We start from the raw sequence: 26,153 nt of genomic DNA on the forward strand, positions 1-26,153 counted from the left end.
GAAATCCTGGGTCACATTTGCCAACATCCCATCTGGGATTGTATAATATAGACCAGCCCTGTTTTGGATTAAATCACTTCACTGTACATGACAACTGAGCAGAAACAATGCATCAGTGGTTTCAGAATTGAGTGGGGCGTCATTGAGTGGGCTCTCTAAAAAACCTTTTAAATAAACACCAGAACCATGATTCATCCAGATGAATTCTACTTTCAACACAACACAGAGTGGTCATTTCCACTGTGATCTAGTCTAGTAGCACATCTCCTTTCTGTCGCCACCAGCCAGCCATGCTGCAGCCTCTCAGGCACCGCACACTTCAAAGCCACACAACAGATTCAAGCTTAATTTCAGATTGCTTTATTTCATTTTGAATGAAAGGAGAGGAAAGTATAGGGAAAACAGCGTTCTATTGGATGGAGTGAATAAGAGATGAGTTCTAGCAGCGCATGTTCTACAGACAAACTCCACAACAAAATTACACGGCACAGAAAGACAAGGAAATCCCATAACGTTACTAAAAACACGTAAATAACAGATTTATTAAATATCTACTCATGGGAATATATCAGCAGCTGAGAGGCAACAGAACTGGACTGCTGCTTTCAAAATGCATTGATGTTTATTTAAAGACAAAAAAGTGCTAAATGTATTTTTCTCCTGATCAGTCTAGTGTGTTTCTGAGGGGGTGGTGGTGGGTGTGGCAGAGGGGGAAATAGGGCCCGGTGTGTTTCTGAGGGGGTGGTGGGTGTGGCAGAGGGGGAAATAGGGCCCAGTGTGTTTCTGAGGGGGTGGTGGTGGGTGTGGCAGAGGGGGAAATAGGGCCCAGTGTGTTTCTGAGGGGGTGGTGGTGGGTGTGGCAGAGGGGGAAATAGGGCCCAGTGTGTTTCTGAGGGGGTGGTGGGTGTGGCAGAGGGGGAAATAGGGCCCAGTGTGTTTCTGAGGGGGTGGTGGTGGGTGTGGCAGAGGGGGAAATAGGGCCCAGTGTGTTTCTGAGGGGGTGGTGGTGGGTGTGGCAGAGGGGGAAATAGGGCCCAGTGTGTTTCTGAGGGGGTGGTGGGGGTGGCAGAGGGGGAAATAGGGCCCAGTGTGTTTCTGAGGGGGTGGTGGGTGTGGCAGAGGGGGAAATAGGGCCCAGTGTGTTTCTGAGGGGGTGGTGGTGGGTGTGGCAGAGGGGGAAATAGGGCCCAGTGTGTTTCTGAGGGGGTGGTGGGTGTGGCAGAGGGGGAAATAGGGCCCAGTGTGTTTCTGAGGGGGTGGTGGGGGTGGCAGAGGGGGAAATAGGGCCCAGTGTGTTTCTGAGGGGGTGGTGGGTGTGGCAGAGGGGGAAATAGGGCCCAGTGTGTTTCTGAGGGGCTGGTGGTGGGTGTGGCAGAGGGGGAAATAGGGCCCAGTGTGTTTCTGGGGGGGTGTGGGTGTGGCCGAGGGGGAAATAGGGCCCAGTGTGTTTCTGAGGGGGTGGTGGGGGTGGCAGAGGGGGAAATAGGGCCCAGTGTGTTTAACTCTGTTTACATACAATAAGTATTTTCTCCAGTGGCAGAAAAATAAATACTGCAACTTTTCACTCTAGAGATTTATTTCAACAGCGTTCCTCCAGAGCAATATTGATTCATGCAAACATTTCTGAAAAACACAACACGCAGAGAGAGGCGAGTCTATTCTAGAATGAACTGTTGTGCATTTTATTTCAGATTTCCATGGTGGACATTATATCCAGTATCCCATCCTGTTTTCCAGCTTTCGAAATGTTTCCCTTTTAAAGGTAAGTCACACAAAATAAAACTAATCATTTAAGTCACATCTCAAACGTACTTGTAGACATGTAGGTAGTATCCCCATAGTCCCACTACATCGTCTGTGATCTTGTGATGGAAGCCTATACAAATGTAGCACGTCAAATACAATGGAACAATTTTTTTTTGCTTTTTCAGCCCTAGATTTTGTTTTGAGAACAATATCAAATTATGCAAATTTGTGCCACAGCAAAATTTCACTATACAACTATTTATTTGCACATATTTTTCACTTGAACAATTACTGTACGAGCTGATTTCACACATTTTCTTCATTAACCATGCAATTAAGAAAATGCTCATCCATTCATCCTTTGATTATCATCTGACATCTACATGTACACATTTGCCAAACTAATGTATAAAATAAGAGACCAGTCAAGGAAATTCACTTTTAGGATTTTGCCCTTTTTACCTACAGTTAAAAGCTAAAAGATAAGAAATGAGTTATGGTACGACATGCCCACAGAACATTTAGGTTCAGCTGGAGGTTTTAAATCATCCCCATCAAGAGGATGTATATGGTGTGTATATGGTATAATACATTATAGAGACTATACCTGAGAAAACTCTAAATGAAACCACTTTATGCTTTACATAAAACATGAACATTTCATCCTCATGTCACCATGACACAACAGTCAATAAACTAAAGTAAAACCATAGTAGCGTTAAGCTTCTAATGGTTATGTATACTGCAGGCTATCACGTAAAGTCAGCATCAGTGTTCTTATCCATTACTGCATTACTGTCATGGTGTACCAGGCCTAGCAGGCATAGCACGCAGACAAGAGGAGGTGAACTAAACACTCGGACTGACATAATAATGCACTATAGCTACTGCTAAAGAGGTAATGGCCAACATCAACATAATCCATTCACATGAGATGAAAAGCAGTTCCATGGGATTATATGACATTGCTATGGGGGAAGGTCAAATGCAGTTTCCCTTTTCAAAATGGCTGCTTAAATTGCACCAGCAGTAAAACATTGGCAAACGTAAAGTATCAAAAAAAGTCAAATCTCTAATGTTACTTTTAAAAATAAATAGCAAAAATATATGTTCAGAAATCAAGGACTCAAATAAATAATTTTAACAAAAACTACATTACATAAAGCTCTTATACCCACTGAACATAAGGGTATACAATACAAACACACCATAATACCATTGGTTCACATTGCACTATGGTAAAAGTCACAATGACAGCCAACTTTTACACTCTCCAATCATCTTTTACTGATGCAACTACAGCAGATTCAAAATGGTTTAATTTATTCCATTATTCCATGAGCCATTTATCAGACAAGTCATTTTTGCAGAGAAGTTGCTTTGAACATATTGCTTTAGGATAGGATCTGGTGAGCTCCAATACAACATACTAGGACATTATGTTGCTATTCTGTAAAAGCTTGTTTTGTCCTTCACATGTTTGTTGTCTCTGTCTGATATTGTTGTACATTTTAGTCTGAATATAGCTACAGTACAATACATCAATAAATGCCTGCAGATGCCCACACATCTGTTCAGTAATCAGTACTGGTTGTGATTGTCTTTTGTCATTCCCTCAGAGTTAATCGTCAATAGGAATGTCTGTCAGAATCTATAGTGAAACAACCACCTCCTTCAAGCACCATCCATCATTTTTCCTCATCTTCCTTTCTCCCCAACCTGGTCTCAGAGAATTTCGTATTACTCTGTACATAAATCCGTGACACTCCATTTAGCATGATATGCTACGTTTTGTTTAGTTTCGTATGGTATGTATAATTTGTGGATGTCCATCACCCATTTTGTATGATATATAATGAATTATATTTCGTATTATATGTTACAAATTTTCGAAACATACAATATGTTATGAATTTGCAAAACGTACTATATGTTACGAATTCTATCTAGCTGGCTAATGTTAGCTAGGCTGGGGGTTAGGGGTCAGGGTTAGGGGAAGGGTTAGCTAACATGGTAAGTAGCTAAAAACTAGTAAGTAGTTGAAAAGTTGCTAGAGTTGTCCGTGATGAGATTTAAATTTGCAAACCTTTGGGTTGCTAGACATTCGAGTTATACTCCCGACCAACCACCCTACTTTCGTTTTTGCCTTAAGTAACCACCTGTCTTATGTAACCATACAAAAAGTAACATATCATAATAATTTCAGTGTCGAGGATTTACATTTACTATGTTACTTCTAGTCTATGAGACCAGGCTGTTCTCCCACCTCTTCCTTTAACCAGGAAGATCGTTCTCTGTTATTTGACCTTCGTACGTTAGTGTTTATACAGTGTGTGTATGTGTGTGCACATAGCCAATCTCTACACACAAATTTCAATGGGCGTGGCCACCAAGATGCGTCCGGCCCCTCCATTGTCACGGGAGACACGTTCGTAGCTGCTGGTGGAGGAGGGGGAGCCGGAGGAGGAGTAGTGTCCGCCCATGGGCTCTATCAGGCTCTGCTGCTTTAGCCTGTCCACCAGTACATCCTCTTCAGATGACGACGAGCTGAGCTCCACCTGGGGCCCACTGCCCACTGACCCTCCTCCCGCAACGCTGCTGCTGCCCGGCTCATTGTCCAGCATCCAGTGGTGGTTGAAGTAGCTGAAAACCTCCTTAACGGAGCAGCGGCGCTCCTGCTCAATGGACAGGAGCCTGCGGAACATGCGCAGCCCCTCGTCTGTGAAGCGCCGCCACTGAGAGGGCACCGTGCCCGTCCGGCGCCGCTGCCAGCGCACAAACTCCTGGTAGAAGGCGTCCGACGGCAGGGCCTTCTCCCAGGGGAAGTTGCCGGTGAGCATGCAGAAGAGGAGGACACCGAAGGCCCACACGTCAGTGCTGTAGTCCACGCAGAAGCCCTCGTGCTGCGAGGCGTCGCACAACTCCGGTGCAGTGTACGGGATGGTTCCGCTGACACGCTTCACTGGGGAGCCGGCACGCCGCGTCATGCCGAAGTCTGACAGCTTGACCTTACGGCACTCTTTGTCAAAGATGAGGATGTTCTCAGGCTTGATGTCCCGGTGGACTAGCTTCTTACAGTGCAGGTAGTCCAGGGCGATGGCCACCTGGTGGACACAACGCTTAGCCACCGTCTCTGGAAGACCCACCTAAACAGAGACGAGTACACACTGAGGTCAAACAATCCACTAGCAAGTAAAATATTTCATCCGTCCATGAGAATGTGTGTTTGGCCATAAGCCAAGGATTTTATGTAACTCTCCACTGTACATGTTGACTAGGGGTTATCAGGTATTACATTAGTTATAGAAAATAACCTTCTATAAATAGTCTTCAATGGATGACCAGTGGTTAGATAATGACTTGGATTATGTTGCTATCTGAGCTTTTTCTAAAAATAGATATATAAGCACCAACATCTCACATTAATTTTACACATTAACATTTATCATGTAAAATCTGTACATTATCCTTCAGCTGGAAATAAAATAGCTTTTATGTTATTCCTATTTCAGACATTATGTTGAGAGCCTTCTATTGTAACAGCAGATGAACACACCTGAGGGGGAATGACGTCGAAGAGGTCTCCTGCCAGGGCATACTCCTGAGCGAAGACGTAGTAGTCGTCTGTCTCAAAGGCAATGCCGAACATGTTGATGATAAAGGGGCAGGGAGACAGGTAGAGAGAGATGCTGTACTCCCTTAAGAAGCTCTTCAGTTTGGTTGTTTTCTTCCTCAAGAACTTCAGAGCCATCTTAGTGCCTAGAACACAACGTACAGTACTGGATGAGAAATGTTCTATGAGTCCTATGAGACAGTTAAATGCACCAAATTTAGTCTTGTAAATCAATTAAACTGATATGAATTACAAAACCTGTCTGGGATTAATTCAATTTAGTGAGGTTACAGGATTTCATCCAAGACCACATTTTTTTTCGCTGAGGGGGATTTATAAATATTCCAAAGCCTCTGTCAGAATAGTTTAGTCACGACACCATCCTCTTTACCTACAGAGAGGAGGGGATGGGGCTGCATGGGCACTTCAGCTTTGATGCAGCGGATTTGGCAGTAAATTGAAAGTGATTACATACAAAAGTGTTGCAGTAAACACGTACTGAAATAGAGCCAGTAAGTGCAACACTAATAAAATTAGAGCCAATGATTGGGAGGGGGGGCTGCTTTTCCTTTGCCTGTCTGTAAATCCTTGTGATTCATATACACTCAGTATAAAAAACATTAAGAACACCTTTCCATGTCAGACTGACCAGGTGAATCCAGGTGAAAGCTATGATCCCTTATTGATGTCACTTGTTAAATCCACTTCAATCAGTGTAGATGAAGGAGAGGAGACCGGTTAAAGAAGGATTTTTAAGTCTTGAGACATTTGAAGACATGGATTGTGTATGTGTGCCATTCAGAGGGTGAATGGGCAGACAAAGGATTTAAGTGCCTTTGAACAGGGTATGGCAGTAGGTGCCAGGCACACCGGTTTGTGCGCTTTGTGCGGTTTGTGTCAAGAACTGCAGCGCTGCTGGGTTTTTCCACCCTCAACAGTTTCCCGGCTGTATCAAGAATGGTCCACCACCCAAAGGACATCCAGCCAACTTGACACAACTGTAGGAAGCATTGGAGTCAACATGGGCCAGCATCTCTGTGGAACGCTTTCGACACCTTGTAGAGTCCATGCCCCAATGAAATGAGGCTGTTCTGAGGGTAAAAAGGAGGGGGGGGGCAGCTCAATATTAGGAAGGTGTTCCTAATGTTTGGTATATGCAGTGTATAACATAAAGACACAGGAAGCGTGACATGGATTCTGTCGTCTGGGAGGAATAGCGCAGAGCAATCTGGAAGGAAATGTCTCAGAACCTTCTACTGACCACAGCCTATTTCCCCAAATGACAGGAAAACAGAAATTAGCAGAGGAAATATGGGAAGGGGACAAGGTCAAGACTAGGAGATGGAAAATTGCCAGATTGAAATGCCTCAATGTCTGTCTCTCCCTGGTGCCACAGTGGCTCTGTGAGCTCAGGGGAAAAGAGAAGCTTCTCCAATAGCACCACCTCAGGTCTGTTCAGAGCATAAAGTAGTGAGCATGCAGACGTGACACCTGGCATTCAGGTCAAAGGGTTCAATCTTGGTTTCATCAGACCAGAGAATCTTGTTTCTCATGGTCAGAGTCCTTTAGGTGCCTTTTGGCAAACTCCAAGCAGGCTGACATGTGCCTTTTACTGAGGAGTGGCTTCCATCTAGTGGCTTCCATTGGTGGAGTGCTGCAGAAAATGTTTGTCCTTCTAGAAGGTTCTCCAAACTCTGTCAAGAGTGACCATTGGGTTCTTGGTCACCTTCCTGACCAAGGCCCTTCTCTCCCGATTGCTCAGTTTGGCCGGGTGGCCAGCTATAGGAAGTGGCTTGGTCTTTCTAAACTTCTTCCATTTAAGAATGATGGAGGCCCCTGTGTTCTTGGGGACCTTCAATGATGCAGACATTTTTTTGGTACAATTCCTCAGATGTGCCTTGACACAATCCTGTCTCGGAGCCCTACAGACAATTCCTTCAACCTCATGGCTTGGTTTTTTGATCTGACATGCACTATCAACTGTGGGACCTTACATAGACAGGTGTGTGCCTTTCCAAATCATTTCCAATCAATTTACCTTACCGTAGGTGGACTCCAATCAAGTTGTAGAAACATCTCAAGGATGATCAATGGTAACAGGATGCACCTGAGCTCAATTTCAAGTCTCATGGCAAAGAGTCTTGAATACTTATGGAAATAAGGTATTTCTGTTTTGATTTTTAATACATTTGCACACAAAAAATGTAACTGTTTTCTCATTGTCATTCTGGGGTATTGTGTGTAGATTGATGAGGATTGTATTTATTTAATCCATTTTACAATAAGGCTGTAACATAACAACATGTATACTTTCAGAATGCACGGTATATTTCTTCATAAAAGTCCTCGTGTTTCTAACCACCTGCACACATCTTTGCTGTACCTTGTTTTGTTAATGTCACTGTTTGTCTTTTTTTTGTGTGTGAATAAATGAAACTAAAACTACACCAAATGATATGATCGTTGATATGGTAAAAACAGAATGTTGGTAAAAACGGAATGTTGAACTATTAAAATAAATAGAGAAAATTGTATTGGGAAAATATTTGCACTGCAAATAGAAGATAACTAATATTGTCTCTCTATAGTCGTATACAAAAGTGAACACTAAATATTAATTGAACATACTGTACATTTTGAAGAGGTTTAGATGGATATAACTATATAGAATAGAATATTCATTGAACATACTGTACATTTTGAAGAGATTTAGATGGATATAACTATATAGAATAGAATATTAATTGAACATACTGTACATTTTGAAGAGGTTTAGATGGATATAACTATATAGAACAGAATATGAATTCTAACTAAATCAGATTTGAAAGTGAAGAACTGTTTTGATACCTTGCGTCAAAATGATTTGATGTCCTAAAATACATTTCTGCTGAATTGTGGTAATCCCACATGATGACTGATATGCAATGAATTATTCCAGAACGACAGCTCTACATTCAAGCTAATATCCACCTGTATGATGGATTGAGTGAGCATTATCAAAGCTATCATCAAACTATAAAATAAAGATTGGTCTTCCCTATGAATCATGCTAATCTGAGATTATACTCATACCCAAATTTACAGCCACCCTAATTCCCAGAGCTTTGATAGGGTAGCAAATTGGCCTGCCTCACTAAAACCCAATTTACACAGCAGCATGATTTAGAAGTCATCATATCAATACTATTCAACACATCTCTGACGGCAAGAAATCTTTTCATTATTTATGTCCTGAGTTGTTAGCGTCAAATGTTTGAATTGGGGAATGTAATATCATGGCAGCGTGGGATCCGAGAGCTGGGTAAATACTTTCTTTTTGACCTTTATTTAACTAGGCAGGTCAGTTAAGAACAAATTCTTATTTACAATGACGACCTACACCGGCCACACCTGGATGACACTGGGCCAATTGTGCGCCGCCCTATGGGACTCCCAATCACGGCGGGTTGTGATACAGCCTGGATGTAAGGGTTTTTGTACATGATTTAGGTCTAATTGTCACGCCTTGGTCATTGTATTTTGTGTTTTCGTTATATATTTGGTCAGGCCAGGGTGTGACAGGGGTTTATGTTATTGTATTTCGTATTGGGGTGTGTAGTATTTGGGATCGCGGCTGATTAGGGGTGTTGTATAGGCTTGGCTGCCTGAGGCGGTTCTCAATCAGCAGTCAGGTGATTCTCGTTGCCTCTGATTGGGAACCGTATTTAGGTAGCCTGAGTTTCGCTTTGTCTTTCGTGGGTGATTGTTCCTGTCTCTGTGTAGTGTTCACCAGATAGGCTGTAATAAGTTTCACGTTCCGTTTGTTGTTTTTGTATTTATAAGTTATTTCATGTATCGTCACAATTTTCTTCATTAAAGATCATGATTAACCACCACGCTGCATTTCGGTCCGACTCTCTTTCGACAAACGAAGAACGCCGTTACACTAATGACAACCCAGTGATAGTGGTTTTGGACATGATTTAGGTCTAATGACAACCCAGTGGTAGTGGTTTTGTACATGATTTCGGTCTAATGACAACCCAGTGGTAGTGGTTTTATACATGATTTAGGTCTAATGACAACCCAGTGATAGTGGTTTTGTACATGATTTAGGTCTAATGACAACCCAGTGATAGTGGTTTTGTACATGATTTAGGTCTAATGACAACCCAGTGGTAGTGGTTTTGTACATGATTTCGGTCTAATGACAACCCAGTGATAGTGGTTTTGGACATGATTTAGGTCTAATGACAACCCAGTGATAGTGCTTTTGGGCATGATTTAGGTCTAATGACAACCCAGTGATAGTGGTTTTGTACATGATTTCGGTCTAATGACAACCCAGTGGTAGTGGTTTTATACATGATTTAGGTCTAATGACAACCCAGTGATAGTGGTTTTGTACATGATTTAGGTCTAATGACAACCCAGTGATAGTGGTTTTGTACATGATTTAGGTCTAATGACAACCCAGTGGTAGTGGTTTTATATGATTAACCACCATTAACCACCACGCTGCATTTCGGTCCGACTCTCTTTCGACAAACGAAGAACGCCGTTACACTAATGACAACCCAGTGATAGTGGTTTTGGACATGATTTAGGTCTAATGACAACCCAGTGGTAGTGGTTTTGTACATGATTTCGGTCTAATGACAACCCAGTGGTAGTGGTTTTATACATGATTTAGGTCTAATGACAACCCAGTGATAGTGGTTTTGTACATGATTTAGGTCTAATGACAACCCAGTGATAGTGGTTTTGTACATGATTTAGGTCTAATGACAACCCAGTGGTAGTGGTTTTGTACATGATTTCGGTCTAATGACAACCCAGTGATAGTGGTTTTGGACATGATTTAGGTCTAATGACAACCCAGTGATAGTGCTTTTGGGCATGATTTAGGTCTAATGACAACCCAGTGATAGTGGTTTTGTACATGATTTAGGTCTAATGACAACCCAGTGATAGTGGTTTTGGACATGATTTAGGTCTAATGACAACCCAGTGATAGTGGTTTTGGACATGATTTAGGTCTAATGACAACCCAGTGATAGTTGTTTTGGATAGTTCCAGATGGTGTGTCCTTTCACTGCTTTATAAAAGATCGGAGGACAACTGTGCACTTTGGTGGCTTGTGTTTGTCATTATTCCCCTAGAAGTAGGAGGGTAATTTGCTCCCCCCAACACACTTCTGAGTTGGTTATTAATAAACAAGACTGTAAAGTGGACTGAGCAGATGGTTGACATTTTGTCTTGCATTTTATGTCATAAAGGCTGAAAAGATTTGCTAAAATGGGTCATTTTGTTAAGCAATCTGGATGGGGTTTGTGCTTCACTGCTATTCCGAAACTAGGGACGCCGCATTCACTCTAATTATGGTCCACAAATGAATTCTTTAAAGAGTGGAGCGATCTAAATACTTCAAAGATGTGTAAGATTACTGTGGCCGTGGAAAACATGTAAAAAAAACACATTGTAGATGGAATCTGGAGTGAATCGAAATGTTCTGATTGTAAACACTGATATAAAACCCCATAAAAATTATGATTTGGTTGTTTTCACATCAGCAAGCAATGTTTCTGTTTTGTTGAGCTCTGTTGATGGTCTGTCTGGAATAGACCAACTGACATGAATATAACACATTAGTTATTCTCAACGGCGCAGGTAGCTTCCATCAGAGACAAACTCACCCCTGATTTTGTGGATGACCAGGTCCACTTTCCCATAGGTACCTTTACCCAGCTCCCTGATGACCTCATAGTACTTGCTGATGTCTAGCTTCTCCAGGTTCTGGGCAGCAATGAGCTGCAGCTCCTCCAGGATGTCGATGGAGGCGCGGGACCCAGACCCGTGGGACCCATGGGGAGAGGAGCTCATTCTGCCTGGGAGAGATGCCTGGAGCACAGGGATCTGGTGACTGCTGTTGTTCCTAAAGAAGTTAACAGGAGGAGTAGGAAGGAATGCAAGGTTAAAGAGAGATAGGCACGTAGCCTATACAGTGAAACTGGTGGATACACCAATGGCTTTTGTGTCTCACCTCTCTCTACACACAGAGAGACACACACCTCGTTTATCAACAACATCAAAGACACTGAGTGTTTTGTATCCGAGACAAATAAGCTCTTATGTAACCATTGCATTCTGCTTTAAACACAGATCTACTTTCCGCTGTGTGAAGCCCCTTTCAGGTGACCGAGATCACAGGCCTCTGTTTCCACCCAGACAGTGCTGGGGAACACACAACCACTGCAGAGGAAAGACCAGAGACAGCTAATTCCCTTTCCACTTCACTAATCAGTCACTCGCACTCTGGATTCAGATCATTTGGCTATGCTTCTTCTGTTACTCTTCTGTGCCCTCCAAAACTTTGCTTCAAAATGTCTCCTGTTAGAGTTCTGTGAGATCCATAAAACCTTTAGTCTAGGTCTGAGCCTCTAATTACTCCGAGCATCAACTCAACATTCACTTGCATGGCAAAGGAGAGACACAGCGACAACAGTGGTTCATTCTTGACAGGCACTTTCATTATCTTGCCTGCCGGTGCAATTTTGTCAGCTCAGCTCACTGCAGATCTGTTTCAGTCGGCCGTCTGATCCAAGACCATGTAACGTCAAGCCAAGAAACACTCATTTGCAATATCCTTTCTTTCATCACCCAGGGCAGACAAATCTCTGAATGACTGAATGAACTTCACGGCCCTGATGGTACAGCAGAATTGTGCCATCTCTCATTAATGAAGATAAGAATGTGTTGAATGAGACAGGATGCGAGAGACATCCTGTGGATAGTCCATCTGTGTATGCCTCGGGGATGGCTCCACAGTGTGTGTATGTGTGTGTGTGTGTACTTATTCTTCAGTGAGTTTATGCATTGTACATGTGTGACAATTCACTGAGGGGGCTGTTTCAACAGGGGAGCCAGCTGGCTGTCCATCAGAGCAGTACTATGACTACTAGCAGTAGTCCAGTCAGCATCCCACTGACAAGGTTATTAAAACACACAACAGCCTAGGCAGCCCAGTCTCGTTTCTCTTCTACATATGAAGATGAACCAGTGCCTCAAACACACAGACACACACACTCACTTCTGCATGGTTTGTGTCATATCAAAGAGCCTGGAGATGAAAGGAGAGTCAAACAGTGGTAATTAAGCTCTGCTCCTCTGCTGCAGCCCTGACTCAGCCCCACAGCAGCCACCAGGCCCGCTCCCTCACTGCTTCCCGTCCCCGCTTCCTGCCCCCAGTCCCCGTCCCCGGAATATTCATGCCCCCAGTCCCCGTCCCCGCTTCCTGCCCCCAGTCCCCGTCCCCGGAATATTCCTGCCCCCAGTCCCGGTCCCCGCTTGCTGCCCCCAGTCCCCGTCCCCGGAATATTCCTGCCCCCAGTCCCCGTCCCCGCTTCCTGCCCCCAGTCCCCGTCCCTGGAATATTCATGCCCCCAGTCCCCGACCCGCTTCCTGCCCCCAGTCCCCGTCCCCGTCCCCGCTTCCTGCCCCCAGTCCCCGTCCCCGCTTCCTGCCCCCAGTCCCCGTCCCCGCCTCCTGCCCCCAGTCCCCGTCCCGCTTCCTGCCCCCAGTCCCCGTCCCCGGAATATTCCTGCCCCCAGTCCCCGTCCCCGGAATATTCCTGCCCCCTGTCCCCGTCCCCGCTTCCTGCCCCCAGTCCCCGTCCCCGCTTCCTGCCCCCAGTCCCCGTCCCGCTTCCTGCCCCCAGTCCCCGTCCCCGCTTCCTGCCCCCAGTCCCCGTCCCCAGAATATTCCTGCCCCCAGTCCCCGTCCCCAGAATATTCCTGCCCCCAGTCCCCGTCCCCGCTTCCTGCCCCCAGTCCCCGTCCCCGGAATATTCATGCCCCCAGTCCCCGTCCCCTCTTCCTGCCCCCACTCTCCGTCCTCGGAATATTCATGCCCCCAGTCCCCGTCCCCGCTTCCTGCTCCCATTCCCCATCCCCGGAATATTCATGCCCCCAGTCCCCGTCCCCGGTTCCTGCCCCCAGTCCCCGTCCCCGGAATATTCCTGCCCCCAGTCCCGGTCCCCGCTTGCTGCCCCCAGTCCCCGTCCCCGGAATATTCCTGCCCCCAGTCCCGGTCCCTGCTTGCTGCCCCCAGTCTCCGGCCCCCGGAATATTCCTGCCCCCAGTCCCCGTCCCCGCTTCCTGCCCCCAGTCCCCGTCCCCGGAATATTCCTGCCCCCAGTCCCCGTCCCCGCTTCCTGCCCCCAGTCCCCGTCCCAGCTATCTGCCCCCAGTCCCCGTCCCCGCTTCCTGCCCCCAGTCCCCGTCCCCGCTTCCTGCCCCCAGTCCCCGTCCCCGCTTCCTGCCCCCAGTCCCCGTCCCGCTTCCTGCCCCCAGTCCCCATCCCCGCTTCCTGCCCCCAGTCCCCATCCCCGGAATATTCCTGCCCCCAGTCCCCGTCCCCGGAATATTCCTGCCCCCACTCCCTGTCCCCGCTTCCTGCCCCCAGTCCCCGTCCCCGCTTCCTGCCCCCAGTCCCCGTCCCCGCTTCCTGCCCCCAGTCCCCGTCCCCGGAATATTCATGCCCCCAGACCCCGTCCCCGGAATGTTCATGCCACCGCTATTCCCAGGAGGACCTCTGGGAGCACCAAGCTCTGTTTGTCACACAGATAGAGCACTGTGACCACCGTGCCATGTCTCTCCTCAATGAGATTCAGCTCATCTGTATTCAAAGCACAGATGGAGCACAGTTTGACTGGTGTACCTTGAGTCACAGCCCTCATCCCCACCCCTCCTCCTTCTGTATCCCCATGTGACGCTGGTCTTTGCATAACACACTGGAGAAAAGGTGGTCGATGAGGATTGGTGACTGGAGGGCCCAAGGGGCAGTACTGCAGGTGGGGGAGGGGCTGGGTAGTGCAGTGAGAAGCCTGGACACTGAGGACATTTTTGTCGCCTTGCTGCAGCACACAGCTCATAGAGGGCAGACAGGCAGGTAGGCTGTAGTTAATTACTGGCGATGCCAGGAATATTGACCTGCAGTCTGGGTGCTATGTGACTATAGGTAGGAAACGTGACAACCCGCACAAAGTGCTGAGCAATGGTCATCTGCCTCCTGCTCTCCACACTCACACACGTGCACGCAGACACATTTACACTAACACAAACACACCCCACACAACAGAAAGAGCAGCACAGCAAGAGCTGCCATGGCCAGCTGATCAATGCTGCCTGCCAAGGTCCATTCTTGAGTATTTACACCTAATAATAATGTCTAATGTCTAATCAATAGATCTGGGAGTAAAGAGGTAATCCACCTACAAAATGTTACCATCACCTGTAACATGAGCCGGAGTGATTCATTTGTAGATATGCAGTGTAAATTGTGAATTTCATGCTTTGTTAGCAAGATTTGATGTGATTAAGTACGATTTTCTAGAGGGAAAACAACAATGTAAATGACTGATTAACATGTCAAAATCTACATAAATCAAGAGACTGAGCTGTGAACTGAAATGGGATCACAGTTTTGTGATTTATTCTTCATGGCATTGCCTGTCTCCCACAGTTACGATGTGGATGATTGCCGCCCAGTCCATGATTAAATGAGGAGTCTGGCACTCTTATAAACGTGTCCCATGTCCTCTGTAACACACTTTCACTGCCTTGTCTTACTTAGCCATTTAGCCATTTTCAAATGGGAACTGTGACATGGTCTTTGATGTTGTAAAATGTATTCATCCATGGATGCAACACAGCATCCATCTACAGTGGATTGTGTGTGCATAGCATGTTCTCTGTGTTGTTGTTCAGTGCAGTAGGTATTCTAACAAAGGTATCACAGTTACTTAGAGAAGTCCTACTACAGCTTTACTGGACGGAAGGCCGTTGATGCAGTGAGATTGCAATTTGAGTTCTGCTGGTCTGGTAGATAGTTCAATTACCTGGGCCATTGACCATGTTGGCAGGCTGTTGGAGTATGTCCTAAACCCAAACAGAACATCCAGCCAGTTTAACTGAGGAGTGGGGGCCATTCGCCTCTATTTGCTGTAAATGTTTCTTAGTTTAACTGAGGAGTGGGGGCCATTTGCCTCTATTTGCTGTAAATGTTTCTTAGTTTAACTGAGGAGTGGGGGCCATTCGCCTCTATTTGCTGTAAATGTTTCTTAGTTTAACTGAGGAGTGGGGGCCATTCGCCTCTATTTGCTGTAAATGTTTCTTAGTTTAACTGAGGAGTGGGGGCCATTTGCCTCTATTTGCTGTAAATGTTTCTTAGTTTAACTGAGGAGTGGGGGCCATTCGCCTCTATTTGCTGTAAATGTTTCTTAGTTTAACTGAGGAGTGGGGGCCATTCGCCTCTATTTGCTGTAAATGTTTCTTAGTTTAACTGAGGAGTGGGGGCCATTCGCCTCTATTTGCTGTAAATGTTTCTTAGTTTAACTGAGGAGTGGGGGCCATTCGCCTCTATTTGCTGTAAATGTTTCTTAGTTTAACTGAGGAGTGGGGGCCATTCGCCTCTATTTGCTGTAAATGTTTCTTAGTTTAACTGAGGAGTGGGGGCCATTCGCCTCTATTTGCTGTAAATGTTTCTTAGTTTAACTGAGGAGTGGGGGCCATTCGCCTCTATTTGCTGTAAATGTTTCTTAGTTTAACTGAGGAGTGGGGGCCATTCGCCTCTATTTGCTGTAAATGTTTCTTAGTTTAACTGAGGAGTGGGGGCCCTTCGCCTCTATTTGCTGTAAATGTTTCTTAGTTTAACTGAGGAGTGGGGGCCATTCGCCTCTATTTGCTGTAAATGTTTCTTAGTTTAACTGAGGAGTGGGGGCCCTTCGCCTCTATTTGCTGTAAATGTTTCTTAGTTTAACTGAGGAGTGGGGGCCATTCGCCTCTATTTGCTGTAAATGTTTCTTAGTTTAACTGAGGAGTGGGGGCCATTCGCCTCTATTTGCTGTAAATGTTTCTTAGTTTAACTGAGGAGTGGGGGCCATTCGCCTCTATTTGCTGTAAATGTTTCTTAGTTTAACTGAGGAGTGGGGGCCCTTCGCCTCTATTTGCTGTAAATGTTTCTTAGTTTAACTGAGGAGTGGGGGCCATTCGCCTCTATTTGCTGTAAATGTTTCTTAGTTTAACTGAGGAGTGGGGGCCATTCGCCTCTATTTGCTGTAAATGTTTCTTAGTTTAACTGAGGAGTGGGGGCCATTTGCCTCTATTTGCTGTAAATGTTTCTTAGTTTAACTGAGGAGTGGGGGCCATTCGCCTCTATTTGCTGTAAATGTTTCTTAGTTTAACTGAGGAGTGGGGGCCATTCGCCTCTATTTGCTGTAAATGTTTCTTAGTTTAACTGAGGAGTGGGGGCCATTCGCCTCTATTTGCTGTAAATGTTTCTTAGTTTAACTGAGGAGTGGGGGCCATTCGCCTCTATTTGCTGTAAATGTTTCTTAGTTTAACTGAGGAGTGGGGGCCATTCGCCTCTATTTGCTGTAAATGTTTCTTAGTTTAACTGAGGAGTGGGGGCCATTCGCCTCTATTTGCTGTAAATGTTTCTTAGTTTAACTGAGGAGTGGGGGCCATTCGCCTCTATTTGCTGTAAATGTTTCTTAGTTTAACTGAGGAGTGGGGGCCATTCGCCTCTATTTGCTGTAAATGTTTCTTAGTTTAACTGAGGAGTGGGGGCTATTCGCCTCTATTTGCTGTAAATGTTTGAAGGAATCTAACACAGACCATTTTACCATCCTCAAAAAAGTACATTGTCCTACATTTCCAAACAGCTAGGGGGTGTGAATATAGTTTTGTGTGTTTGTATAGTACCAGAACTAATGTGCAGAATAGGTCAGCCTGTGTGGAGGGTGCTTTAGTTGTCATGACTCATAACACCTATGAATAATAAGGGTCAACATGGTTTATTTGGTGTTGTAACAGTGAGCAATTTAGACCAAAAGATAGAACAGTGCAGAAGTCCTTCTCCTGGGGTCTGTCCAATAGTAAAATTGGCTATATCCCAAGGACTAGGTGAACTGGGTGCCACTGTTGTTCCCTCTCACAGTCAAGGAGAAATGCCAGACAGACTGGCACCTTGATACCCTTAGCGTATTATTGTCAAATACAAACAGGTGAGTGCCAGTAAGAAAACACCCACAATGCCCCCAAACCAGCAGCTCTCAAATCACAAAGCTCACAATTTGAATGATATAACGGTACATCTAGAATGAAGTTTGCGTCGTAAGAGAGGGATGTGTTTCTGTTGTCTCTCACAAACCATTCAAAATCACCAGAGGGGTTTCTCCAACCTCCACCAACAGCAAAGTCAACTGTTTTCACTCACATTGCTTACATAACACTGTCACTGTCTGTCTGAGAGGAAAGCCATCCAACCTGCTGCTCTGAGTAATGCTGAGTATCTGAATATGATCCCCATTACATCTACAGTAAGGTCAGTGAGGGACACTTCACAAAGAATATAGTTTGCATACGCTCTGAATGCTACAGCTGTTTCTCCATCTCACACTGCTGTATGGCCAGTGTGAAATTAAGCTGACAAAGGCAAAGGTTAGAATAGATATCCCCTGAACGCTCTGGCTAAGTGGCCACAAAACACACAAGTCTTTGGATCACATGTCCCAGCACAGACAAAGCATAGACACTATTATCGTCAGACACTATTATCTACAGTGTCTGAACAATGACATGTTGTGTTTACAGGAGGATTCATATGGAACTTTACTGTAGGTTTTAAGAATAGAAAAATAATTTGTTTAAAAGGTAAATGTGTGTGTGTGTGTGTGTGTGTGTGTGTGTGTGTGTGTGTGTGTGTGTGTGTGTGTGTGTGTGTGTGTGTGTGTGTGTGTGTGTGTGTGTGTGTGTGCGAAGAGTCAAGGCACTGAGGAGAGGAGCATAGGAACATCCACACCAACACACAACAGTTTACAATGACAGATGTAGCACTTGAGCACATCATATCCATTTCAAATGGCCTTCTGCACAGGTATTTATTAATAGACATAAATATCATTGCAATTCATTGGAAGGCTATTTCACTATGATGCTATCAATCCAAATAGCTTCAGCCATAAGCTATCATGCCCATTGTCCTTCTCCTACTGTTGACTACACATACTGGTCTCAGGCTACATGTTACGATGTCGTAGATGTATTAAATAATAGGTTACTGTAATGCAATAATGCACAACAAATAACCATTTGAGAGATGTAAGCACACAATTTAAACCACCTAGCTAATTCTAAACCATATTTTAAAGCACATCGACTTGCTTGTAAACATGCCATTACGGGATGAAAACAGACCAGCAGGAATAATGAATGTGTGAAACATTATGCAAAATCAACAAGCAGGTCTATAAAATCCAAATAAAAGCACTGATAAATTGATTGAAATTGTTATGATCCAACCAACAATGATGATTCCTTGTTATCAATGTCTCTTACCTCTCAGATTGCGCTGCATGCAATAGCTGGTGCTGTCATTCCGTTCAGCAGAAACTTTAATTGTATAGCAGGATAAACCGTTACAGGACTGGTCTGATTTTCTGTGCAAAATCGTGTCTCTGAATAGTGCAGAATCAAAGCTTTGTTGCCAATATGCACAGCGGCGCACAATAATATCACTTTTCTGGTGCTTCTGTCTGCTTCGTCAGTACCTCTGTCAGCCTGACTTGCCCTATTGTCTCTGTCGGCCTACGGCTGCTTGATGTAACTACCGCCACGCAGCGAGGCTGAATTAACGCCAGCCCTCCGCAGCGGCGGTCCAATCGGAGAGCAGAACAAAGCAGCAGCGGCGCGACATATGGGAGGGAGGGGGTCTTGTGTCTCCATACAGATACCCAACATTCTCTCTCTTTGCGCAATGGGAATAAACAACAAGTAAAAAAACGAGTGGAGCAGATATAATGTAATGTATTTGAGTAATATGTGACCCAGGACGTTTAAATAGCCTACAAATGTGTGTGGAACAGGTGTTGGCATCGACAGGTGTCAAAATCAAATCAAATTGTATTTGTCACATGCGCTGAATACAACTGATGTAGATTTTACCATGAATTGCTTGCTTATGATCCCTTCCCAACGACGCAGAGTTAAAAAAGAATATAGAAAATAGAAACACAAGAGGAATCAACTAAAATACATGAGAATGGAGATACATACAGGGAGTACCAGTACCAGATGAATGTGGGTACATATGTACATGAAGGCAGGGTAAAAGGGACTCTGCATCAGGATATGGACAGATGGACAAGTGATTGACAGGTCAGGAGTTTGGACATAGGCTTGTGAAATTATGCCAATTATGGATGCTTTAGTGCAGCAGACAAAATGGTACTGAAAGCAGGCCTATTATGTTCTAGACCACCATGTCCCATGGGACAAAGAGTAGCCAAAGCATGGCGTTGAAATTGTCATTGTCAACTCAGTGTAACATGCATTTAGATTGTCAAACTTACTCAAGGAATGAATAAGTGAGTCAAGGATATTATTTACATAACAAATGTAATTGAAATTCACAGACAGGCAGGTCAAGCAAGGTTGACCCATAGCAGGTCCATGTCAGAGGCAACCGTGCAAGACAAAGTGATCATGAGTGTGGAGTGGGAGTAGCCTTTAGTGGTGGTCTCAGAGAAGATGTCTCAGAGAGTTTGATTCATGGTCACAGCATAATTCTACCATGGCAAGGCAGTAAAGTATTCCCACATAAAGATTACAGTGTACTGCTGACCGTGATCTGCCCTGGCAGCTCTTTCCATCCTCAGTGGTTCTTCGTTACTGTCACGTTCTGACCTTAGTTCCTTTGTTATGTCTTTGTTTTAGTATGGTCAGGGTGTGAGTTGGGTGGGTTGTCTATGTTAATTTTTCTATAATTTGGGATTTCTGTGTTCGGCCTAGTATGGTTCTCAATCAGAGGCAGCTGTCAATCGTTGTCCCTGATTGAGAATCATACTTAGGTAGCCTGGTTTCACTTTTGAGTTGTGTGTGTTTGTCTTCCATGTCAGTTTTTGTTACCACACGGGACTGTTTCGTTTATTTATGTTTATTGTTTTGTTCCAGTGATCTGTTGTGTTTGATTAAACATTATGGACACTTACCACGCTGCGCATTGATCCTCCGATCCTTCTCGCTACTCCTCCTCAGAAGAGGAGGACGAGATCCATTGCAGTTACATTGAACCAGTGTAAAACTGTGACTATGTGGAGTGAGCCAGAGACTAGAGTCTGAGAGTAGGCCACTTCATTGCTGAATAGGCTAGTTCAGAATTTCAGTTTTTGCATTGAATCACGTTCTCACAATCAGCAGTTACCATTATTAGTAAATTGCAAATTGCTGGCATGTGAGGGTGGAGAATTGGTGTGCTGTTCATTTGTAGATAGCAATGCACGCATATTTCAAACTATTGTGACAGGTAGGCAATTGCATCCACTCACCTTTTTTTTTCAAATGCACCAAATCAGGCTGTGAATGTGACCAGAGTACTGGAGAGCATGTGCCCGAGGCAACAGCATTCATTTGTTGTATTTCTATGAGTATCCATTTCTAAACGGACACAGAGGACAGGCTTCCCACTACGTTAGGATCCCTCTCCACTGCACTTCTAACCGGATTGCCTCCAGAACATTTTGGTTTGGTCTGATTCATCCTCATCTGAGGCGGGTCCAGACGCAAGACCTGCGTCACAGCAGTGGATTGGTATTCTGCTGGTAACAGGGTTTGCCTCAAGTGAAAGACGGGATGATTTCACCAACTGGCAGTCAGGTATGGCGGGACAGGCCCATTAGACATGCACACGTCAGCAACAGAAAACATACATTGATTTATTTGGAGGCATGGGCTCAAATTATTATTTGTGTCATAACATAGAGAGCGAGAACGAGAGAGAGAGTGTGTGTGTGTGTGTGTGTGTCGGGTGGGGTGGGGGGTGGGGTGAAGGGAGAATTACCTTCCATTGTGGCACACTGGTCTGAAAATCAGAGAGCACTCATGACAAACATGCAAATGAAATGTGATTAATGGAAATTAATTATATGACACAATAGTAACAGATTGTGTTGACAGTCTGAATGTTCTCTCCATCGATTAGTATAAAGGACTAATTTTCTCCTCGGGCCCTCATGAAAGTTTACAAAAACCCTCTCTGTGTCCCTCTGTGCAACACAAACAACTAACTTATTGAGCTGTAAAACATACAAATGTGCCTTGGGTTCAAAATTCTGGTGGAAAATGTCTCAATGTTGTGGCAGACGGCTGCTGAAATATACATGTTTTCCTGAGCACCGTTAAGTAGATGGCTGTTGGCTGATTATCATGGCTCCCTGTTTAAATGCATTGTTTGATCAATTCCCCTGGAGCTGGAATAATGAGGTCCCAGGGTTCTGCTGTAGAAAGCAGAGCAGGCGGGCGGGCGGGCGGGCGGGCGGGCGGGCGGGCGGGCGGGCGGGCGGGCAGGCGGATAGTGAGAGAGAGATATTATAGCCATAATACAAAATGTCTCTATTCCTTTGGAACTTTTGTGAGTGTAATGTTTACTCTTCATTTAATATTGTTTATTTCACTTTTGTTCATTATCTATTTCACTTGCTTTTGCAATGTAAACACATGTTCCTATGCCAATAAAGCCTTTCGAATTGAATTGAATGGAGAGAGAGAGAGAGAGAGAGAGAGAGAGAGAGAGAGAGAGAGAGAGAGAGAGAGAGAGAGAGAGAGAGAGAGAAACAGAGAAACAGAGAGAGAAACAGAGAGAGAAACAGAGAGAGAAACAGAGAGAGAGAGCAAAAAATATATATATAGAGAGAAAGGAACACCTGCAGCAGTGGCACAACCTCGGCACCATCACCAGCCTTCTATAAGTCTCACACACAAACACATAATGGCACACTAGCACACACCTGCTCACACAATCTCACACTAGCTCACACTAGCACACACCTGCTCACACAATCTCACACAATCTCACACTAGCACACACCTGCTCACACAATCTCACACTAGCACACACCTGCTCACACAATCTCACACTAGCTCACACTAGCTCACATGATCTCACACAATCTCACACTAGCTCACACTAGCTCACATGATCTCACACAATCTCACACCAACTCACAAGATCTCATACTAGCTCACACTAGCTCACACGATCTCACACAATCTCACACCAACTCACAAGATCTCATACTAGCTCACACTAGCTCACACAAACTCACACAATCTCACACCAGCTCACACGATCTCATACTAGCTCACACTCATCCACACATGCGATCTCAAATGCTGTCTTCACAGACAAAAACATAGGCATTCTCAGGATATGAGACTTGGACCAGGGAGAAAATGTAACCTAGATATAGAGATGCATCCCGTATCCTCTCATCCATTCCATTTCATTTGGACTGATTTGCATGCCAGACAGATGCTGGCTGCTGTTATTCAGTGTGACTGACTGACATTGACTAGGTTTATTAGAGAGCCAGGCTGTCAAACAGCTGGGGCCCCTTCTTTGAAGGTTACTGTGGCAATCTCCCAGAGTGCTCCACACCCGACATGACATCCCCCTGGGCTGCAGCCCAGTGTCCTAATCTCTACCTCCCTCTCTCCCTTGCTCATTGCCTCCTAAACAACAACACCACTCAGACCTAGTGTACACTGCCCTTCCTCCTACATCTCTGCTCTGTACAGCCATTTCCTCTGAGATAGCCAGGCCTCATTTCTCTGAGCTGATGTTAATCTGTTGTTGTGTTTTCTGAACACTGTGTTACTCTTTCAGGGCTTTGGAAATGAGCAGAGGAAGATTGATGGGGTTATGTAATTAGGCCCTCTCAAATGGAGAGTTTGATTGGCAAGGGCAATTAGTCAGGGCCAGCGCGGTGGCAGTGTTTTCAAAATGCCTATGTCAAATCAAATCACATTTCACTTGTCACATGCTTTGTAGACAACAGGTGTTGAATAACAGGAAAATGTTTACTTACAGGTCCTTTTATAACAATGCAGAGTTAAAGACAAGATACAACATTTTATTTTTAAAAATGAAATAGGGACACAAGGAATAAATACACAGTGAAAAACGAATACAAATAATGAGTAAAAAAACATGGCTTTATACAGGGAGTAGAAAATAACATGGCTTTATACAGGGAGTAGAAAATAACATGGCTATATACAGGGAGTAGAAAATAACATGGTTATATACAGGGAGTAGAAAATAACATGGTTATATACAGGGAGTAGAAAATAACATGGTTATATACAGGGAGTAGAAATAACATGGTTATATACAGGGAGTAGAAAATAACATGGTTATATACAGGGAGTAGAAAATAACATGGTTATATACAGGGAGTAGAAAATAACATGGTTATATACAGGGAGTAGAGAATAACATGGTTATATACAGGGAGTAGAAAATAACATGGCTATATACAGGGAGTAGAAAATAACATGGTTATATACAGGGAGTAGAAAATAACATGGTTATATACAGGGAGTAGAAAATAACATGGTTATATACAGGGAGTAGAGAATAACATGGTTATATACAGGGAGTAGAAAATAACATGGTTATATACAGGGAGTAGAAAATAACATGGTTATATACAGGGAGTAGAAAATAACATGGTTATATACAGGGAGTAGAGAATAACATGGTTATATACAGGGAGTAGAAAATAACATGGCTATATACAGGGAGTAGAAAATAACATGGTTATATACAGGGAGTAGAAAATAACATGGTTATATACAGGGAGTAGAAAATAACATGGTTATATACAGGGAGTAGAGAATAACATGGTTATATACAGGGAGTAGAAAATAACATGGTTATATACAGGGAGTAGAAAATAACATGGTTATATACAGGGAGTAGAAATAACATGGTTATATACAGGGAGTAGAGAATAACATGGTTATATACAGGGAGTAGAAAATAACATGGCTATATACAGGGAGTAGAAAATAACATGGCTATATACAGGGAGTAGAACATAACATGGTTATATACAGGGAGTAGAACATAACATGGTTATATACAGGGAGTAGAAAATAACATGGCTATATACAGGGAGTAGAAAATAACATGGTTATATACAGGGAGTAGAAAATAACATGGTTATATACAGGGAGTAGAAATAACATGGTTATATACAGGGAGTAGAAAATAACATGGTTATATACAGGGAGTAGAGAATAACATGGTTATATACAGGGAGTAGAAAATAACATGGGTATATACAGGGAGTAGAGAATAACATGGCTATATACAGGGAGTAGAACATAACATGGTTATATACAGGGAGTAGAGCATAACATGGTTATATACAGGGAGTAGAACATAACATGGTTATATACAGGGAGTAGAGAATAACATGGTTATATACAGGGAGTAGAAAATAACATGGCTATATACAGGGAGTAGAAAATAACATGGTTATATACAGGGAGTAGAGAATAACATGGTTATATACAGGGAGTAGAAAATAACATGGGTATATACAGGGAGTAGAGAATAACATGGCTATATACAGGGAGTAGAACATAACATGGTTATATACAGGGAGTAGAGCATAACATGGTTATATACAGGGAGTAGAGAATAACATGGCTATATACAGGGAGTAGAAAATAACATGGTTATATACAGGGAGTAGAACATAACATGGTTATATACAAGGAGTAGAACATGGCTTTATACAGGGAGTAGAAAATAACATGGTTATATACAGGGAGTAGAACATGGCTTTATACAGGGAGTAGAAAATAACATGGTTATATACAGGGAGTAGAAAATAACATGGTTATATGCAGGGAGTAGAACATAACATGGTTATATACAGGGAGTAGAAAATAACATGGTTATATACAGGGAGTAGAAAATAACATGGCCATATACAGGGAGTAGAGAATAACATGGTTATATACAGGGAGTAGAAAATAACATGGTTATATACAGGGAGTAGAAAATAACATGGTTATATACAGGGAGTAGAGAATAACATGGTTATATACAGGGAGTAGAAAATAACATGGTTATATACAGGGAGTAGAAAATAACATGGTTATATACAGGGAGTAGAAAATAACATGGTTATATACAGGGAGTAGAAAATAACATGGTTATATACAGGGAGTAGAAAATAACATGGTTATATACAGGGAGTAGAAAATAACATGGTTATATACAGGGAGTAGAAAATAACATGGTTATATATATATATCTGAAACTGGAAACACTTATCTCCCTCACTAGCTTTAAGCACCAACTGTCAGAGCAGCTCATAGATTACTGCACCTGTACATAGCCCACCTATAATTTAGCCCAAACAACTACCTCTTTCCCAACTGTATTTCATTTATTTATTTATTTTGCTCCTTTGCACCCCATTATTTTTATTTCTACTTTGCACATTCTTCCATTGCAAAACTACCATTCCAGTGTTTTACTTGCTATATTGTATTTACTTTGCCACCATGGCCTTTTTTGCCTTTACCTCCCTTCTCACCTCATTTGCTCACATCGTATATAGACTTGTTTATACTGTATTATTGACTGTATGTTTGTTTTACTCCATGTGTAACTCTGTGTCGTTGTATCTGTCGAACTGCTTTGCTTTATCTTGGCCAGGTCGCAATTGCAAATGATAACTTGTTCTCAACTTGCCTACCTGGTTAAATAAAGGTAAAATAAATCAAATAAAATAAATAAAATATACAGGGAGTAGAAAATAACATGGCTATATACAGGGAGTAGAAAATAACATGGCTATATGCAGGGAGTAGAAAATAACATGGCTATATACAGGGAGTAGAACATAACATGGTTATATACAGGGAGTAGAAAATAACATGGCTATATACAGGGA

At 43.6% G+C, this 26,153-nt stretch overlaps 2 protein-coding genes across 2 annotated transcripts; one reads left to right on the top strand and one right to left on the bottom strand.

The window, feature by feature from the left end:
• Window positions 1–344: 344 nt before the first annotated feature.
• LOC109881081 (serine/threonine-protein kinase SBK1-like) lies at window positions 345–19,004 on the bottom strand. The gene is made up of 4 exons (XM_031834708.1): window positions 18,739–19,004; window positions 11,038–11,276; window positions 5,303–5,505; window positions 345–4,892 (listed from the first exon to the last, which is right to left on the bottom strand). Exons 2-4 carry the CDS (start codon window positions 11,222–11,224, stop codon window positions 4,107–4,109), a joined length of 1,176 nt encoding a protein of 391 aa, XP_031690568.1. The 5' UTR covers window positions 11,225–11,276; window positions 18,739–19,004; the 3' UTR covers window positions 345–4,106.
• LOC116375959 (proline-rich extensin-like protein EPR1) lies at window positions 12,158–14,111 on the top strand. Its single transcript, XM_031834988.1, has 2 exons — window positions 12,158–12,168; window positions 12,518–14,111. The coding sequence occupies exons 1-2, from the start codon at window positions 12,158–12,160 to the stop codon at window positions 14,109–14,111; spliced, it is 1,605 nt and encodes a 534-aa protein (XP_031690848.1).
• Window positions 19,005–26,153: the final 7,149 nt, after the last annotated feature.

This window comes from Oncorhynchus kisutch, linkage group LG10 (genome assembly GCF_002021735.2).
Source record: "Oncorhynchus kisutch isolate 150728-3 linkage group LG10, Okis_V2, whole genome shotgun sequence".
Classification (NCBI taxonomy): domain Eukaryota; kingdom Metazoa; phylum Chordata; class Actinopteri; order Salmoniformes; family Salmonidae; genus Oncorhynchus; species Oncorhynchus kisutch.

Excerpts from the sequence above, each read along its gene's own strand:
- LOC109881081 (XM_031834708.1), bottom strand. The coding sequence starts at position 11,224 with ATGAGCTCCTCTCCCCATGGGTCCCACGGGTCTGGGTCCCGCGCCTCC. Across the intron at positions 5,506-11,037 it reads GGTCATCCACAAAATCAGGG|GCACTAAGATGGCTCTGAAG; the intron begins GTGAGTTTGTCT and ends GTTGTGTTCTAG. Across the intron at positions 4,893-5,302 it reads TCGACGTCATTCCCCCTCAG|GTGGGTCTTCCAGAGACGGT; the intron begins GTGTGTTCATCT and ends GTCTCTGTTTAG.